Source organism: Bufo gargarizans, chromosome 2, assembly GCF_014858855.1.
Source record: "Bufo gargarizans isolate SCDJY-AF-19 chromosome 2, ASM1485885v1, whole genome shotgun sequence".
In the NCBI taxonomy this organism is placed as follows: Eukaryota; Metazoa; Chordata; class Amphibia; order Anura; family Bufonidae; genus Bufo; species Bufo gargarizans.
This window is the reverse complement of record NC_058081.1, coordinates 604,885,473-604,902,727: the sequence shown is the minus strand read 5'-3', so window position 1 is coordinate 604,902,727 and position 17,255 is coordinate 604,885,473. Positions and strand designations below refer to the sequence as shown.

Here is a 17,255-nt window from a genome sequence, read left to right as displayed (position 1 = left end):
TGAAGAGTTAAGGGGTCTATTTGTAGTAAAGTGGAGGCACCTTCTATACTTTGATATATTCCCGTAATAACGAAACGCGTAAGGACGGGACCCTATATACATATATCATACCCATTTCCCCCATCTCACTCTGGCAGCCCTTATTATCATCAGGACCAAATTATTGTCCCCTTAGGGCTACCTAGGGCGACTTAATAGGGCTAGGTTCCGGACGTGGCCACCCCTTGCGGGGACAGGACCCCGTGTTAGGAGGATACCATAGGGACTCATAGGCCAAGTAGGGCACTAACAGGGATAGACTCTTCCCTGTAGCCCCTTGGAACCCTGGTATCACGGACAAGAGGACGTGTCTCACAACACAAGCAGTTCCTCCACCTCCTGTGCACTGGAGTACATCTGTCCTGACTGGCACTCCCGGTAAGATCTACCCTTCACTTTGCCTTATGGCATCATTTTAGGTCTACGGCACCCGCCAAAGACCCCAATTTTGTGTTTAACTGGTGGTCAGCTCTGACTGAGGGACCTACCTTGTGGGGACTCACCCACGTGAGCCCCACACTGTTGTCTGTGTTGTTTCGTCTAGTAGGGGCTTGTTTTCCCAAGTCTGGGATCTTAATTAATCCTAATAAACCTTAGTTTTTTATAATACGTTACTGCCCCTCATCTCTATTCAGGTTACCATGGCAGCCAGGGCTTCAGTAGCATTCTGGCTGCCATGGTAACCGATCGGAGCCCCAGGATTACACTGCTGGGGCTCCGATCAGAAGCTACCACTGCACCACCAATGAGGAGGAGGGGACCCTGTAGCCACTGCCAATTATTTTAATATTGGGGGGTTGAGGGGGGCCGGCGCACTGCTCCACCAATGATAATTAACTTTTAATACAGGAGGCAGGTACCGGCAGCAGATCAGCGGCAGTTAACCCCTCAGGCGACCTTTCATGGGTTCGGACTTTGTTAAGTTAGCAGGCTACATACAGCAGCGCCCAGGGATCTCCCTGCACTTACTATTATTCCTAGGTGCCGCTCCGTTCGCCGGCTGTGCCCCCGTTACCATCTCCTGCGCCGTATGCCAATTACTACTATCGGAGGAATGGGGAGTTCCTTCTCCCTGGCTGTAGCGCAGAGCGTCACAGCCAGAGAGAAAGAACGCCCAGGAGAGAAGCTGATGTTTCCTCCCCATTGCTCTGATAGTAGCAATTAGCATACGGAGCAGGAGACGGTAACAGGGGCACAGCGGGCGAACGGAGTGGCACTCAGGAATAATAGTAAGTGCAGCGAGATCCCTGGGCGCTGCTCTATGTAGCCTGCTAAGTTAAAGTCCGGACCCATGAAAAGTCCTCCTATCATTGGTGGCGCATGCACACGCCCCTCCACCGCCCCTCTCTCTTTATTGGCAGCGCGGCACAGGGGGAAGGGAGAGACGGTTTCCTCCTCCCCGTGCTGCTGAGGACATGTTCTGTGATACTAGACTGCGCAGCAGCGCAGCCCAGTATCGAAAAAGTGGAAATCCCGGTATCGTATCGATACTGGGACAAAAGTATAGATTGGGTATCGAAATGTCGATACCCGCAACAACCCTAGTTCAAGACGGATCCGTCTTGGCTATGTTACAGATAATACAAATGGATCCGTTCTGAACGGATGCAGACGGTTGTATTATTTGAATAGATCTGTCCATGACGGATCCGCACAAAACGCGAGTGTGAAAGTAGCCTTAAATCTATACCTCTTTATAGATAACAGAAAACAGATTGCCCCATTGGGAAAGAAGTAAGTCTATCTTCTCCTTCACCTATCCCATTGCCAAATCGCCTCTATGTCCTTCTTCCAATTATATACTTACTTCAGCGCTTGCGAGTGGGAAATAGACTCCGTGCTTTCAGATCTGCAAGTCTAGTGCGCATGTCTTCGGTCTTTGTTTTTCCCCGGTCTCCGTCTCATTAGTTGTACAGAAGGGAGTATTTTAAACTTACATCTTACTCCACTTTTACATATGTCCAAAGTCACTTTTGGTCAAGTCAGATTTATTAATGTTCCTTTAATACTGTGATAATCGTGGTTTAACGGTAGCAGTTTATCCTTCAGTAAGTGGCTTTACAAAAGTCGCACGTCTTTACGAAAAAGTCGCATGTTCTATTAAAAAGTCACATAAGATAAGCATGGTCCTCACTGGAGTGAAATTGCACTTTTTTTGGGGACTTTTTAAATGGTCGCAATAGTAAATCTGTCTAGAGATTCATTTACATAAGAAAACACGCCCACTTTCAGAAAACTGGCGAGCATAGTGCAGAGCCAATAAAAGTCGCACATTTTTGCGCAGTTTAAGCGATTGCACAAAAATTTGAGACTTTTTCACTCCATTATTTTGACTGAGCAAATGATAAATCTGGCCCTTAGTTTTTTTTTCTCTATCTGCACTTATTACCACAAATAATCTTAATATACTACTCTTATTATTTCATATAAAAAAAAGGAGGGTGGGAAGAAAATTACCTTATTCTTCGTCACTATTAAATTGTACCCTACTATTTATTACCCCATATATTTTTGGAGTTATCCCTTATTAATTTCTCATCCCATTCAATCGTGTAAGGGATCAACATCACTGTTCGTTTTATTAATAAATGTGATAATCATGTAATCCAATTTATGTTAAATCTACGGCTGTATAATTATTCCTATTATTCTAATAAAGCTGTATAATAATATAACCCCCCCACCCCACCCCCCCATATTTGGTTGGATCTCCCCTTTAAAGTGGATCTCTGGGCTAGAGATATTGATGATCATTAATATAAGATCACTGGGGGTCCAACATCCGGCACCCCCCATTTTAGGCATCCGCGGCACCAAAGACTGTATAGTGTACGGAATTGGTATCAGAAAGCCCCCAGCACTGTGTAGGGGCCATGTCGGGTTAGTTCACATCCCTGGTGGACGTTTCACCAGATCCCCATTGACTGTAATGAGGTCAGACGGTCATCCGGCTGCTTTCCAGCATAAAAGCCAGGTTTCAGCCAGAAACATGCTGTTGCATGCAGTGGTTTATGTCTGGCTGACAGCCGGCATTCGTGCCAGATCAGGCATCCGGATCACCTCTGATCTTCCATACTGCTGAGCTGCAGTATGCAGATGCAGGAAACGGCTTCTGCTTCCACTCAGTACAATGCATAGTTTCCGGCACCATAGGCTACCCCAAACAGCTGGTCTGTGAGGGTGACGAGACCCCCACCAAAAGGTACTGTGCAAATTTTAGAACTGTCACCTTTGTTCTAGGCATCAGACATTTATGGAGCAATGTAACTAATGTGCAATTAATGTAATTAGTATAATATACATTCTTCCCAAACAGTGGCTACATGAGACCAACACAACTATCCTGACCCATATCACCCACCCATGCTTTAATGGATAAAGCGCTGAAGGATGTGGTACAATCCGGAGGCACCAGGTTTATGGGAGCGACAGATAGCGAAACCTTTCACATAGTAGATGACCAACGAACAATCAGTTACGGAGAGATGGGCTTTACGCAGTAGCAGTTTTTTTTTTTTTTTTTTTTTCCAAAAAAAAAATTTATTGGGAAAACTACAAAACGTTTACAATATAAAAGTTTTTACAATCTCTCAATTCTTAGTGACCCAAGTAATTATATATAAATATATTCCACTCGTCTTTTCATAACATTTAGAAAACCCTCCCCTCCCTCCCCCCCAATTTGTGGTGCGTCAAAGTAGGACCTCTATATATGAAACAGCTTAATCTCAGCTAACCAGACCTCCAACCACCCCATATCCTACTCCATTGGTATTCATTTTCCCTCCGTCTATATAAAATTTTCTCGTAGTTCTTTACCTTATCAATTAAATTTATCCATGTGTTTATGTCTGGAGTGGATCGGGCAAACCAGGTCCGGCTGATCAAAACTCTAGCCAACATCAATATTCTGCTCAGAAAAATCTTTTGATGCTTATGATTTTTTAGTTTGGAAAGATCATTCCAAAGAACAAATACTTGTGGTTCAAAAGGAATTCGAATTTTTAGTTTACACATAATACAGTTATTGATACCATTCCAGAAATTTATAAGTTCTGGACAGGTCCATATCATATGGAGAAAGTCTGCTCCTACAGTGTCACATTTAGGACAGTTGGACGTGTCTCTTAACCCGCATTTATTCATCCACAATGGAGTAATATATAATCTGTGGCAGATATAAAATTGTATTAGAACATGGTTAAAGTTCTGGGATAATAAAGATAAATTCCCAAAAATATTCTCCCACCCTTCTATTTGTAAATTCGGACAATCCACCTCCCACGATTTTTGTCCTGGTGAGTGTATATCACTAAACCGTACCTTAAGTAATAACTTATATATATTTGAAATTTTTATTCTAGAAAGTGTACCCCCTACCCAATCATTCAGAAAGGATAAATTATCTATATCCAACAGCCGCTTATCATCCAAACTAGATAATACAGAACGCAATTGGAAATACCTAAACCATGAAAGATTTTTTATATTATGTGTCATTTCTATATAGGGTTTAATTTCTCTATCTTTAACTACCTGTGAAATATATAAAATTTTATTCTTCTGCCAAAATGTGTCAGCTGCAATTTCATCCAGCCTTTGTAAATACAAATTATGCCAAAGAGGCGTAAATGTGAGTGAACCCTTAACCTTCAACCATGTCCTAGTTGTAGCCCATACCTTAAGGAGTAGTTTTATAGTCTCTCTATAGCCTCGCTCATAACTCTTCAATAGGCCAGATTCCAACAAGGTAAAAATATTATTGTGAGCGTGACTAGTTACCAACTTCCCCAGTAGTGCACTATTCTCTGATTCATAGCATCTCATTAGCTGGGCTGCAATAAAGTATCCCTTAAAGTAGGGGAGATTTAAACCCCCGCACTCCACTGATTTATACAAATACTCCAACTTAATTCGAACTCGCTTTCTTCCCCATATTAAATCATTAATTAGTCTTTCCATAAGTTTAAAATGTTTGTCTTGTATCCAAATAGGTGTATTCCTGAGCACATAAAGAAATTGTGGTAATATCACCATTTTAACTAGTGAAACTCGATCAGCTCTAGATAGGGGAAGTTTCAGCCAGATTCCTATTTTAGCTCTAATCTTTACCATTATGGGAATCAAGTTAAGTTCTACAAAATTTTCGACCCGAGGCGATATAGTCAAACCCAAATATTGAAAAGTATCAACAATATCCAACTGTGTAACAGGAACTTCTTTCTGTGGCAGGGGGTCTATTGGGAGCAGACTGGTCTTGGCCCAGTTTATAAGAAGACCAGACACCTCACCAAATACTTTAACCATTTGAATAATCCTAGGGAGAGTAGTTTCCGTATGATCTATAAAAAACAGAACATCATCTGCATATAATGAGATGCGGTCTTGTGTTCCTAGCGTACCAAATCCTTTGACCTGATCGTCCTGCCTGATGGCCATCGCAAGGGGTTCGATATATATATCAAATAATAAGGGAGATAATGGGCAACCCTGACGGGTGCCTCTGTTTAACTCGATACTACTACTCAAAATTCCATTAAGACTCAATTTAGCCCTTGGAGATCCATACAATAACCTAAGAGTGCGTATAAACCTCTCTCCAAAGCCCATCCTAACAAGAACCTTCCAGAGGAAACGCCACTCCACCCTGTCAAAGGCCTTAGAGGCATCCAATGACAGGATGGAGCGGGCGGTCCCCCCAGGGGCCTGGATATTAGAAAAGAGCCGATGTAAATTATGATGTGTACCCTTATTTTTAATAAAACCGCTCTCATCTGGATGGACTATGGAGGAGATGACCCCAGAAAGCCTTGTAGCAAGGACCCTCGCCAAAAGCTTTACATCTGCATTAAGTAGTGAAATTGGTCTATAAGATTCTAAATCTAGAGGGTCCTTGCCTTTTTTTGGAATTAGTATCACTGTAGCCTCCATCATTGAATCTGGCAACATCCCATCCTCCATTGATTCAGCAAAGACCTCCAATAATCTAGGAAGAATACAGTCCCCGTATTTACTATAAAATTCATATGAAAGCCCATCTGAACCAGGAGTAGAATTAGCTGAACATAATTTAATAGCTCCCTCAAGTTCCTGAATTGAGACCTCCAATTCTAATGCTTTCTTTTGCATCTCAGTGATAGTTGGAAAGTTGATCCTATCTAGATAGAAATCTATCTTATCATCTGTAATATTAGAATCAGCCTTATACAGATCAAGAAAATAATCAAAAAAGGCCTTCTCCACCGGACCCTGTCCAGTAACTATCCTACCATCCCTCACTCGAACCTTGTCTATATATTTTTTGGGGTTGTTGATTGGAGATTACTCTGGAGAGGAGTTTACCGGGTCGCCCAGACTCTGTAAAATATTTTTGCCCTTTAAAGAAGAGATTCTGTTGAGCTTTGTCCAGTAAAAAATTAGCATATATTTGTGTGGCTTTTTGCATATTTTCCCTATTATTCTCCGTCTTATTTATATGGAAGGATTCTGTCGCTAACATTACATGTTTTTCTAGATTTTTCTGTTTTTTTCCATATTCCCTTCTAAGATTCGTGATATTACTAACCATCAATCCCCTCATGTACGCCTTAAAAGGTATCCCATACCACTTGAATTTTTGCTGAGCCGTAGTTAATATCCCAGAATCGGCCTATTTCATTTCGAATTATTTCATGTGTCTTTATAACTGATAGCCAGTAAGGGTTTAGTCTAAAGGGAGGTTTTGGTGTATATCTTTCCTGAGACAAGCATAATTCAAGTACTAACGGGGAATGATCAGATATTGACCTTGTTTCATATTTCATTCGTTTTATCAGTTTCACATATTTGCTATTTATCAATACAAGGTCTATTCTGGACAACGATTTACCTGCTTTACTAAAGCATGAAAAAAACCTTTTCCCCTGTCCCAGATATTCCCAAGCGTCCTCAAATCCAGCCTCCAGGCAAAACCGTGCGAGGGGAGACCCCTGGACCGGACTGTCACCCCTAGCACTCATAGAGACCCTGTCACGTAGAGGATCGATGACACAGTTAAAATCGCCAATAATCAATGTTGGACATTCTGGCCATTTATTCATAAATAATAAAAGAGAATTAAGAACCAGAAGAGAAAATGGCGGAGGGATATAGACAAAGGCCAAAATACATAACTCTCCCCCTAACCTGCAATATAAAAAAATAAATCTCCCCTGTTGGTCGACAGAGGATGCCTCACAAACGAAGTCAATAAGTCTATGTATCAACACCGTAACACCTCTCGAGTAGTTGGAGAGGGTAGAATGATACGTATGCACAGCCCATCCCCTGTCGACCACTCTAGTGGTCTCCTCAGTAAGATGGGTCTCTAACAGGCATACTATTGCTGGTAAATGGGCCTGAGTCAGGTCAAAAACCGCTTGTCTCTTACCTCTTTCCCCCAAACCACGTACATTCCAAGAAAAAATTCTAATCATCGTCATCAATAATGATTAAATGGAGGATCAGGAGAGAGGGAAAAAGGAAAAAACAAGAAGAAAAAAAAAAAAAAAAAAAATAGTAAACTGAAAAAAGGGGAACCACACCCACTTTGACGCACCACAACCCAACCCCCCCCCCTCACCCCCCTCCCACAGGCAATCCACCACATATTGTAGTAGATTTCTTTCCTATGACCAACCCTCGACCCTCCCCCCACTCAGCCACCCCCACACCGCCATTAAGAAGCAAAGAAAACTACATTTAGGGGTATAAGCCCCTTATAATACTAATTATTCCCGCCGGATCATAACCCAATTGAGTCATTGATTGTTTCGATCAAGCCAATCCGCGGCTTCTTCTGAGGTGTCAAAAAAAAGGGTTTTATCTTCAAAAACAATCCGCAATTTGGCCGGGAATATAAGAGAATATTTAATATCCCTTTCTCTTAGCTTCTTTTTAACAATCATAAATGTGCGTCTCTTTTCTTGTATTTCTTTCGAAAAATCAGGAAAAAAGGCCAGTCTAATCCCATTATACACAACCGGTGAGGATTCCCTCGCCCTTCTCAGGAGGGTATCTCTGTCCCCTGTAGTCAGTAACTTAGCGAGGATTGTCCGCGGTTGTCTCCCTGGAATTGGTTTTCCTCCTGGGACCCGATGAGCTCTTTCAATCATAAAAAGAGGAGAAAATGACTCTTTACCAAAGTTCTCAAGAATTAATTTCTGTACAAATTGGGTTAGATTTTTCTCTTCCTCACCCTCTGGAATCCCTATTATTCTCACGTTATATCTTCGTGACCTATCCTCCAGGTCCACTGCCTTTTTCTTCAAGATATTATATTCCGCTTTAAGTGTAGAAACTTCCGTATTTATTTTTTTGGATTCATTCTGTATAAGGGTGACGGAACTTTCAAGGGTGTTGACTCTGTCTCGCATTTTGGACAAATCATCTTTTATTAGTCCCACATCAACTTGAATAAATCCAAGTTGGGTTGTAACCGCCTGTATTAAATCCCCGTTCTGTTTAACCGCTAGGAGTATTTCTTCCAGCGGGGAAGAGTTGTCATTAGGGATAGCTTCCCCCATTATGCCGTCTTCCTCTTCAGGGTATCTAGCGCCTTTTTGTGTTTCTAGCTCAGTTACCTCTGATTCATAATTTTTTTTTTCAAAAAATTCCTTTTGTCCGCCCCTCGTATTGACCCTTGGAGACTTCAGAAACTGGTCCAGTTTTGTTGGTTCAGCAGTTTTGGACCCGTGTTTCTGACCTGATAGATCAGTCGAACGCCTAAAGGCTTTTGGGCCCATATCTTATTCCTCTTTATTCCTCTTTATTTTTTTTTATTATTATTATTATTTTTTTTTTTGTATATTTATTTGGTTTTTTTTTTTTTCCCCCTTATTCCGCCTCCTTCTCTCCTTTAAGTATATATTTTTTCTTCTTTGCTCTCCTTCTTTCTCTTTTTTTTTTTTTGTTCCTTTTCTTTTTATTTTTTCCTTTTTTTTCCTTAGCCCCCTTCCCTTTTTTTTTTTTTTTTATAGTGCCTTCTTCTTAGTTCTGTTTTTCTTCTCCTCAGAACTGTAGCAGTTTTAATGGACCACTGGATGGTGGTGTATTTAGCTGTGACTGATGGTATACCCCGCGTATATTGGGGGATTGAGGCGTCCCAAATATGGTACTGTACCATCATTCTCTTAAAGGGCATCTGTCAGCAGATTTGTGCCTATGACTGAGCTGTTACATGTGCGCTTGGCAGCTGGAGGCATCTGTGTTGGTCCCATGTTCATACGTTCACCAGTGTAAAACGTAACCTTTAATGATAATATTAAAAATAACCCAAAATGTCCCTGCCTACAAAAACGGAATGGCCGCCCCAATAGGAGCGATCCCGTATCAGGAGCCTCCTAATAGCCCTATATGTCCCTGACATATAGGATCAGCACATTGATCTATTTTTTAACACTGTTATCAGGGACTTGGAACATCGAGATCAAGGTGCGAATAACTCCCATCTACTAATGAGATAGCAGGCCTTAACAAATCTGAGTGAGAGAAAGGATCTGGCTATTAAATCATCAGATAAGGGGGGGGGGGGGGGGAACAGTGTGATATTAAAGTGCAAACAATATATAGGCGATATAGGTCGGGTCAGGCTGGGGAAGCCGGAAGGAGGCGGGCCCGGCTCCCGGGGATGGCTGTAGTAAGGGGAGCGGGGCGCGCTGCCCAAGGACCTTGGGAAACATGACAGGGCCGCTGAAAAGCTAAGGAGCCGCGGACTCATGTGACTGGTCGGAGAGAAGATCTGCCCCCGGGCCTGTGACACCCCTTTCCCCCGGCCGTGTTGTGGCAGTGAAAAGCCCGCCCTGTCAGTCTTCAAGTAAGTGATTCCCCCCTCCCCCAATCATGGTTCCGTCCAGTTTCACAGTTCTCTGCACCTCCTCCTCACCCTACTAGTAAACCTGCCCCCCGCTAGTAACCCTGCTCCTCCCCACTAGTGACCCTGCTCCCCCTTCCTCCCGTCACCTCACTAGTGACCCTGCTCCCCCCTCCTCCCGTCACCCCACTAGTGACCCTGCTCCCCCCTCCTCCCGTCACCCCACTAGTGACCCTGCTCCCCCCTCCTCCCGTCACCCCACTAGTGACCCTGCTCCCCCCTCCTCCCGTCACCCCACTAGTGACCCTGCTCCCCCCTCCTCCCGTCACCCCACTAGTGATCCTGCTCCCCCCTCCTCCCGTCACCCCACTAGAGACCCTGCTCCCCCTCCTCCCGTCACCCCACTAGTGATCCTGCTCCCCCCCTCCTCCTGTCACCCCACTAGTGATCCTGCTCCCCCCTCCTCCTGTCCCCCCACTAGTGACCCTGCTCCCACCCTCCTCCTGTCACCCCACTAGTGACCCTGCTCCCCCCTCCTCCCGTCACCCCACTAGTGACCCTGCTCCCCCTTCCTCCCGTCCCCCCACTAGTGATCCTGCTCCCCCCTCCTCCTGTCCCCCCACTAGTGACCCTGCTCCCACCCTCCTCCTGTCACCTCACAAGTGACCCAGTTCCCCCTTCCTCCCGTCACCCCACTAGTGACCCTGCTCCCCCTCTTCCTGTCACCCCCCTTAGTGACCCTGCTCCCCCTCCTCCTGTCACCCCCCTAGTGACCCTGCTTCCCCCTCCTGTCACCCCACTAGTGACCCTGCTCCCACCCTCCTCCTGTCACCTCACTAGTGACCCTGTTCCCCTTTCCTCCCGTCACCTCACTAGTGACCCTGTTCCCCCTTCCTCCCGTCACCCCACTAGTGACCCTGCTCCCACCCTCCTCCTGTCACCTCACTAGTGATCCTGCTTTCCCCTCCTCCTGTCCCCCCACTAGTGATCCTGCTCCCCCCTCCTCCCGTCACCCCACTAGTGACCCTGCTCCCCCCTCCTCCCGTCCCCCCACTAGTGATCCTGCTCCCCCCTCCTCCCGTCACCCCACTAGTGACCCTGCTCCCCCCTCCTCCCGTCACCCCACTAGTGACCCTGCTCCCCCCTCCTCCCGTCACCCCACTAGTGACCCTGCTCCCCCCTCCTCCCGTCACCCCACTAGTGACCCTGCTCCCCCCTCCTCCCGTCACCCCACTAGTGACCCTGCTCCCCCCTCCTCCCGTCACCCCACTAGTGACCCTGCTCCCCCTTCCTCCCGTCACCCCACTAGTGACCCTGCTCCCCCTTCCTCCCGTCACCCCACTAGTGACCCTGCTCCCCCCTTCCTCCCGTCACCCCACTAGTGACCCTGCTCCCCCCCTCCTCCCGTCACCCCACTAGTGACCCTGCTCCCACCCTCCTCCCGTCACCCCACTAGTGACCCTGCTCCCCCCTCCTCCCGTCACCCCACTAGTGACCCTGTTCCCCCTTCCTCCCGTCACCCCACTAGTGACCCTGCTCCCACCCTCCTCCTGTCACCTCACTAGTGACCCTGCTCCCACCCTCTTCCAGTCACCTCACTAGTGACCCTGTTCCCCCTTCCTTCCGTCACTCCACTAGTGACCCTGCTCCCACCCTCCTCCTGTCCCCCCACTAGTAATCCTGCTCCCCCCTCTCCTCCTGTCACCCCACTAGTGAACCTGCTCCCACCCTCCTCCTGTCACCCCACTAGTGACCCTGCTCCCACCCTCCTCATGTCCCCCCACTAGTGATCCTGCTCCCCCCTCTCCTCCTGTCACCCCACTAGTAACCCTGCTCCTCCCCAGTAGTGACCCTGCTCCCCCCCCATATCCTGTCCCCCCACTAGTGAACCTGCTCCCCCCTCCTCCTGTCACCCCACTGGTGACCCTGCCCCCCCCCCCCCCCCCCCTCCTGTCACCCTACAGGGAAGATGCTGAACAGACTCCACCGACTATGATGGGATCCATTCAGTTTCCGTTTGGGATCCTGTCTTTTTACCAGACAAAAAAGAGCTGCACATACAGGTGAAACTCGAAAAATTAGGATATCGTGCAAAAGTCTATTTATTTCAGTAATGCAAATTAAAAGTAATTGCATTAATGCAGCTTAAAATTAGAATTTTGTGAAAGGGTTCAATATTCTAAGCTCAAAGTGTCACACTCTAGTCAGCTAATTAATCCATACCCCCTGAGCAAAGGGGACCTGAGATGGTGACTTTGGGGGCTCATAAGCTGTAAGCCATAATCATCCAAATTATAACAAATAAAGGCTTGAAATATCTCGCTTTGCATGTAATGAGTCTCATATGTTAGTTTCACCTTTTAAATTGCATTACTGAAATAAATGAACTTTGCACGATATCCAAATTTTTCGAGTTTCACCTATAAGGCTTTTTTGTCTGGTCTTTCAACAGAAAGATGTGAGCGAGTGCAGGCCTATGTATTATGTATTTAAATTACAATAACTTTTGTACTCCTCCTCGGGTAAAAATACTCCTCAAAACTGGTCAGGAGTATTTTTACTCTTCTGGAAAAAATGTAGTGTGACCTCTGCATCCCTACATCGTAACGAGACCTCTACTAATAGTTTTCTGCAACAGGGGAGTTTTCATCCTACTCCTTTAAAGAAGGGGATCCCTAAGGGACAGTTCCTTAGAATACAGAGGAACTTTACCAGGGATGAGGACTTGGAAAGAGACGACATTACTCTATATCATAGATTTCAGGAAAGAGGATATCCCAAGAAATTATTAAAGGGAGTCTGTCACCTCCATATGGCCATATACATGGCTCTGCAGCACACCTATACAGGATTGTAACGGTACCTTAGTTTTTTTCTTTAGACTTGCACCAGCAGGAAAAACGAAGTTTAATTAATATGCAAATGAGCACTCGCAAGTGCCCAGGGGCGGCGTTCAGTGTGTAGGTGCCCAGGCTGCTCTGCCTTCTTTCCACTTTACTCCTCCCACAGGAATCAAGTACAGCACATTGCGCATTGTTGCGCTGGACTCCAACCAGTGTCCCACACTTAACACTTTATTCACCTTTTTTATGCATTGTCACTATCATATTTATGACCTTCATTGTATGCTTCTAAGTTAATTTAACACTGCTTATTTAACACTTTTAGGCACGTATTTATTGTCTTCACCTTGTTTATTAGGACACGATTGGGCTATTGAATTGAAGCTGTATGAGCCTTCTAGATATTACTACATTATTACACACGGTCGACCATATTGTTTTAATCATTTTATTGATTTGAATGTATGCTATTTTAATACTATTGCCATTTTAAACAATTTTTAGTCAATAAAATCTGAGTGTTGCCATAGAATTGAGTGCTCGCTTCCGTACTGTGCAGTTCCCTATAAATAAGGCATGGGAGTTCGCACGGAGGTGTGACAGAACTACACTGTTAACCGTCAAAAGCAGAAAACAGGAGAAAAAACTATTCGTATTATTGGAACTTATGATTCCTCGGCACAGGAAGTGAGAAATATACTCGGTAAATACTGGTCACTTCTTAAAACAGATCCAGATATTTCAGAAATCATTCCTGACTTTCCAGCAATTACGTACAAACTAGAGATCAACTGATTATCGGTTTTACCGATATTATCGGCCGATATTCAGGATTTTCAAAGTTATCAGTATCGGCATCTAACCTTGCCAATATGCCGATTATGAATCGCGAACATGGATCGCGCTGCTGTCAGAGTGATCCGTGTTCCCTCAGCAGCACAGGGGAGAAGGAAGCAGTGCCTCCAATGAGAGGAGAGAGTCGAAGAGGAGGGGAGAGGCTGTGGCCACTGCACCACCAATGATGTTAACTGACTCATTCATTCAAATTAAACAGGAGGCGGGAGCTGGCTGCAGAATCATATAGCCGAACCCAACCGCTATGACAAGTAGCTGCGATCTGCGGCAGTTAACCCCTGCCGCACCTGAGGGGTTAACTGCCACGGATCGCAGCTACCGCTCAGAGGTCGGGTGCAGCTATATGATTCTGCAGCCAGCACCCGCCTCCTATATTTGAATTAATGGGAGAGTTATCTTCATTAGTGGCGCAGTGTGCCCCCCCAACCCCAGTATTAAAAACATTGGTGGTGCAGTGCCCCCCCCCCACCCAAGCCCCCCCAGTAATAGTCATTGGTGGCAGTGGCCACAGGGTCCCCTCCTCCTTATTGGTGGTGCAGTGGCAGCTTCTGATCAGAGCCCCAGCAGTGTAATCCTGGGGCTCCGATCGGTTACCATGGCAGCCAGGACGCTATTGAAGCCCTGGCTGCCATGGTAATCTCCCTGCTGCTGTGTGCACAGAGCCCAGGGCAGCAGGGAGAGTGTAAAGTCCTATTCACCCTAATAGTGCTCTATTAGGGTGAATAGGACAAGGGTTCTAGCCCCTAAGGGGACTAATAGTTAGTAAAAAAAAAAAAATGATGAATACATCCGGTGTAGGGGGGGAGCAGCCAATGGCAGGCGGGGACAGGGACGAGCCTCCCTAGCATCGTGGGTGACGCTAGGGAGGCTCGTCCCCGTCCCTGCCTGCCATTGGCTGCACCCCCTTGAGATCGAATGTTTTCATCCATGTGCAGGGAGAAGCAGCAGCAGCGGTGGTGCAGGGACCAGGAGCGGCACAGGGAGTGGGGTAAGTATATTACCTGCGAGGGGCCCGGCACATGGGGGGGAGGGGGGTTGTTAGAGACATTGGATAACCCCTTTAAAGGTTATGTTTTACACAGGTGAAGGTGCTCTGTGAATAGGCCGCAGGTCAGTACATCCACTGGCTATCTTTATCTCAGTGCCACTGTGCACCTTTACAGAAATGGTTCCCTGATGAACCGATTTATTATATAGGGGAAACACATCGGGACGCTTTGTAATTTGGAGACATCACATTACATGGGGAGATCTTTTCTAATCTATAGGCAGCAGTATACATATGATCTTTTGGAGGGACAGTACACATTTATAGGGATAGTATCCCACTTGCCTATAAGCGGATTTGAACTTATTGTCTGTTCTTCCCCTGAGTCAAAGATCAATCAGACAACGCTGCAGCATCCGATGCTCAAGTACTTCCATAAAGTGACCTGGTGAATATAATCCTTCCATCACAGGTCTACAATCCCTCCAGTACTGAGATCCAAAGTATTGAGAGTAACCACATTTGTGGAAATAATTTATGCCTATTGTCACATATCCCCATATTGTGATAATTGCCTCCTTTACATCTTATATATATATATATATTTATATTGATGTGGGAATGTATTTTTAGTTATTACCAGTAAAAGTTATGTTTTCATGGTAAGTAGTTTGTTCAGTGATACTTTTTCATACACTTACCCAACTGTGATATAAATATTTCCGAGTCCCTGCTCTGTGAATAGATATAATTTGTTTACACTAGTGACTGACTTGGATTACTGATCTCCCTATTGATCAGAACTGTGATTTACCCATGTTCATATGTGTCCACATTGCTGAGAAAAATTATGTTTTAATATATATAAATGAGCCTCTAGGAGCAACGTGGGCGTTGCCGTTACACCTAGAGACTGAGCTCTCTCCGCACTTTGAGTGACAGGGCCAGGCAGTGAAAACATCATAACCTCTGGCCCTGTCAAAGTGAAGAAGGCGGAGCAGTTGCAGAGAGAGCAGAGCCTCCAGGTGTAATGGCAACGCCCCCGTTGCTCCTAGAGGCTGATTTGCAGACAGGTTACCACCACTGCGGACAGTGATTGGCTGAGCCCAGGGTGTTTGCTATAAGACTGGGCAGGAGTTTTTGTAAGTACTCAACCTCCCCAATGTTGATAGGTCAGCCACAAATAGTGCGCCATACAGATTCTCAGGTACCCTCCTCACCACTGCTGGGATGCTGCCCCATGAGGCAGGCTGCTGACATGTCTGATCGTTACCTTGTAGCCCCTCAAGGACCATTCTGGGGCATGTCTAGCAGCCCACCCAGTATCACATATAGAATCTCTGAGTAGAGTTTCCCCACAGCCACTGACTGTGACTAAATAATAAAGGTCCCACAGTGAGGGCTAATACCCAGCAGGAGACCCCAGCACCAGCCTGCAGTACCCACCACTCACCCATGCACGGCCTTCAGCTCCCAGGTCACCCGACTCTATCCAGGCCCCTACAGCCGCGACTCTCCCGGGGTTCCTCTCCGCAAGCACCGCCTGATTCACCACCAGTCTGCTGGGTTTCAGCCTGACGGGCTCGGGGTCTTCAGTTCTCCTCACACTACTCTGGACAGGCGGCGCCATCTTTCTTCTCCCACAGAAACGATTTTCAAACGGCCGCGTCTAGAATCTCCATGACAACAAAATCCGGCATCCGGTTTGCTACGTGATAGTGATTGGATCTTAGCCCGACCAATGACATGAGACAGCTCATTACTTACGTGAGGCGGGATTTGTATCATTCGTGCTGATTGGTTAGTCAAGCCCCTTAGCGCCTCTAATGACAAATGACAGTGTGGCGCTAGCGCGTGCCCTACTATAGTAAATATCTCCGTGGAGTTTATATATAGCTAACTTCCTGTGTGAGGCCATGTGCTGAGCTGCTGTATCTAATCCCGTCATGTGTGATACTGTCTGCTGAATTGCTGTATCTAATCCTATTGTGAGATAGGATTTAGATACAGCAGCTCAGAAAACTATCATGTGTTGTACTGTCTGCTGAGCTGATGTATCTAATCCTGTAATGAGTGATACCGTCTGCTGAGCTGTGTATCTAAGTCTGTCACGTGATACTGTGCTGAACTGTGTATCTAATAATGTCATGTGATACTGTCTACTGAGCTGTGTATCTAATCCTGTCATGTTATACTGTCCGCTGAGCTGTGTATCTAATCCTGTCATGTGATACTGTCTGCTGAGCTGTGTATCTAATCCTGTAATGTGATACCATCTGCTGAACTGTGTATCTAATCCTGTAATGAGTTATACCGTCTGCTGAACTGTGTATCTAATCATGTAATGAGTGATACTGTCTGCTGAACTGTGTATCTAATCCAGTAATGAGTGATACCGTCTGCTGAGCTGTGTATCTAATCCTGTCACGTGATACTGTCTACAGAGCTGCACTGCAGTAGCTAACCTATCATGTGTGATACTGTTTGCTACCTCTGTATTGAGTCCTATGGTGTGATGGTCAGTTCGCAGTGTTCGCCAGCAAACACATGCAGGCTGCCATCTTTAGTAAGGTAGACTCACCTGTCTGGCGATGCACAGGTAAGCCTGTGCCGGGAGCCGGTGTTCTGCCAAATCTCTATACCCTGTGAAAAGTCTATACCGGAAGTGACGTGGCTGCACATGAATCAGCTGGAGGAAGGT

General features: G+C 45.8%; 1 protein-coding gene across 1 annotated transcript in view; it reads right to left on the bottom strand.

Annotated features, from left to right (window-relative positions):
- Positions 1-16,189, bottom strand: part of CCDC15 (coiled-coil domain containing 15) — a 52,321-nt gene extending 36,132 nt beyond the window's left edge. The window contains exon 1 of the mRNA XM_044278301.1: positions 16,008-16,189. Within this exon, the coding sequence (XP_044134236.1) occupies positions 16,008-16,184 (177 nt within the window). The 5' untranslated portion in view covers positions 16,185-16,189. The remainder of the gene's footprint in view (positions 1-16,007) is intronic.
- Positions 16,190-17,255: the final 1,066 nt, after the last annotated feature.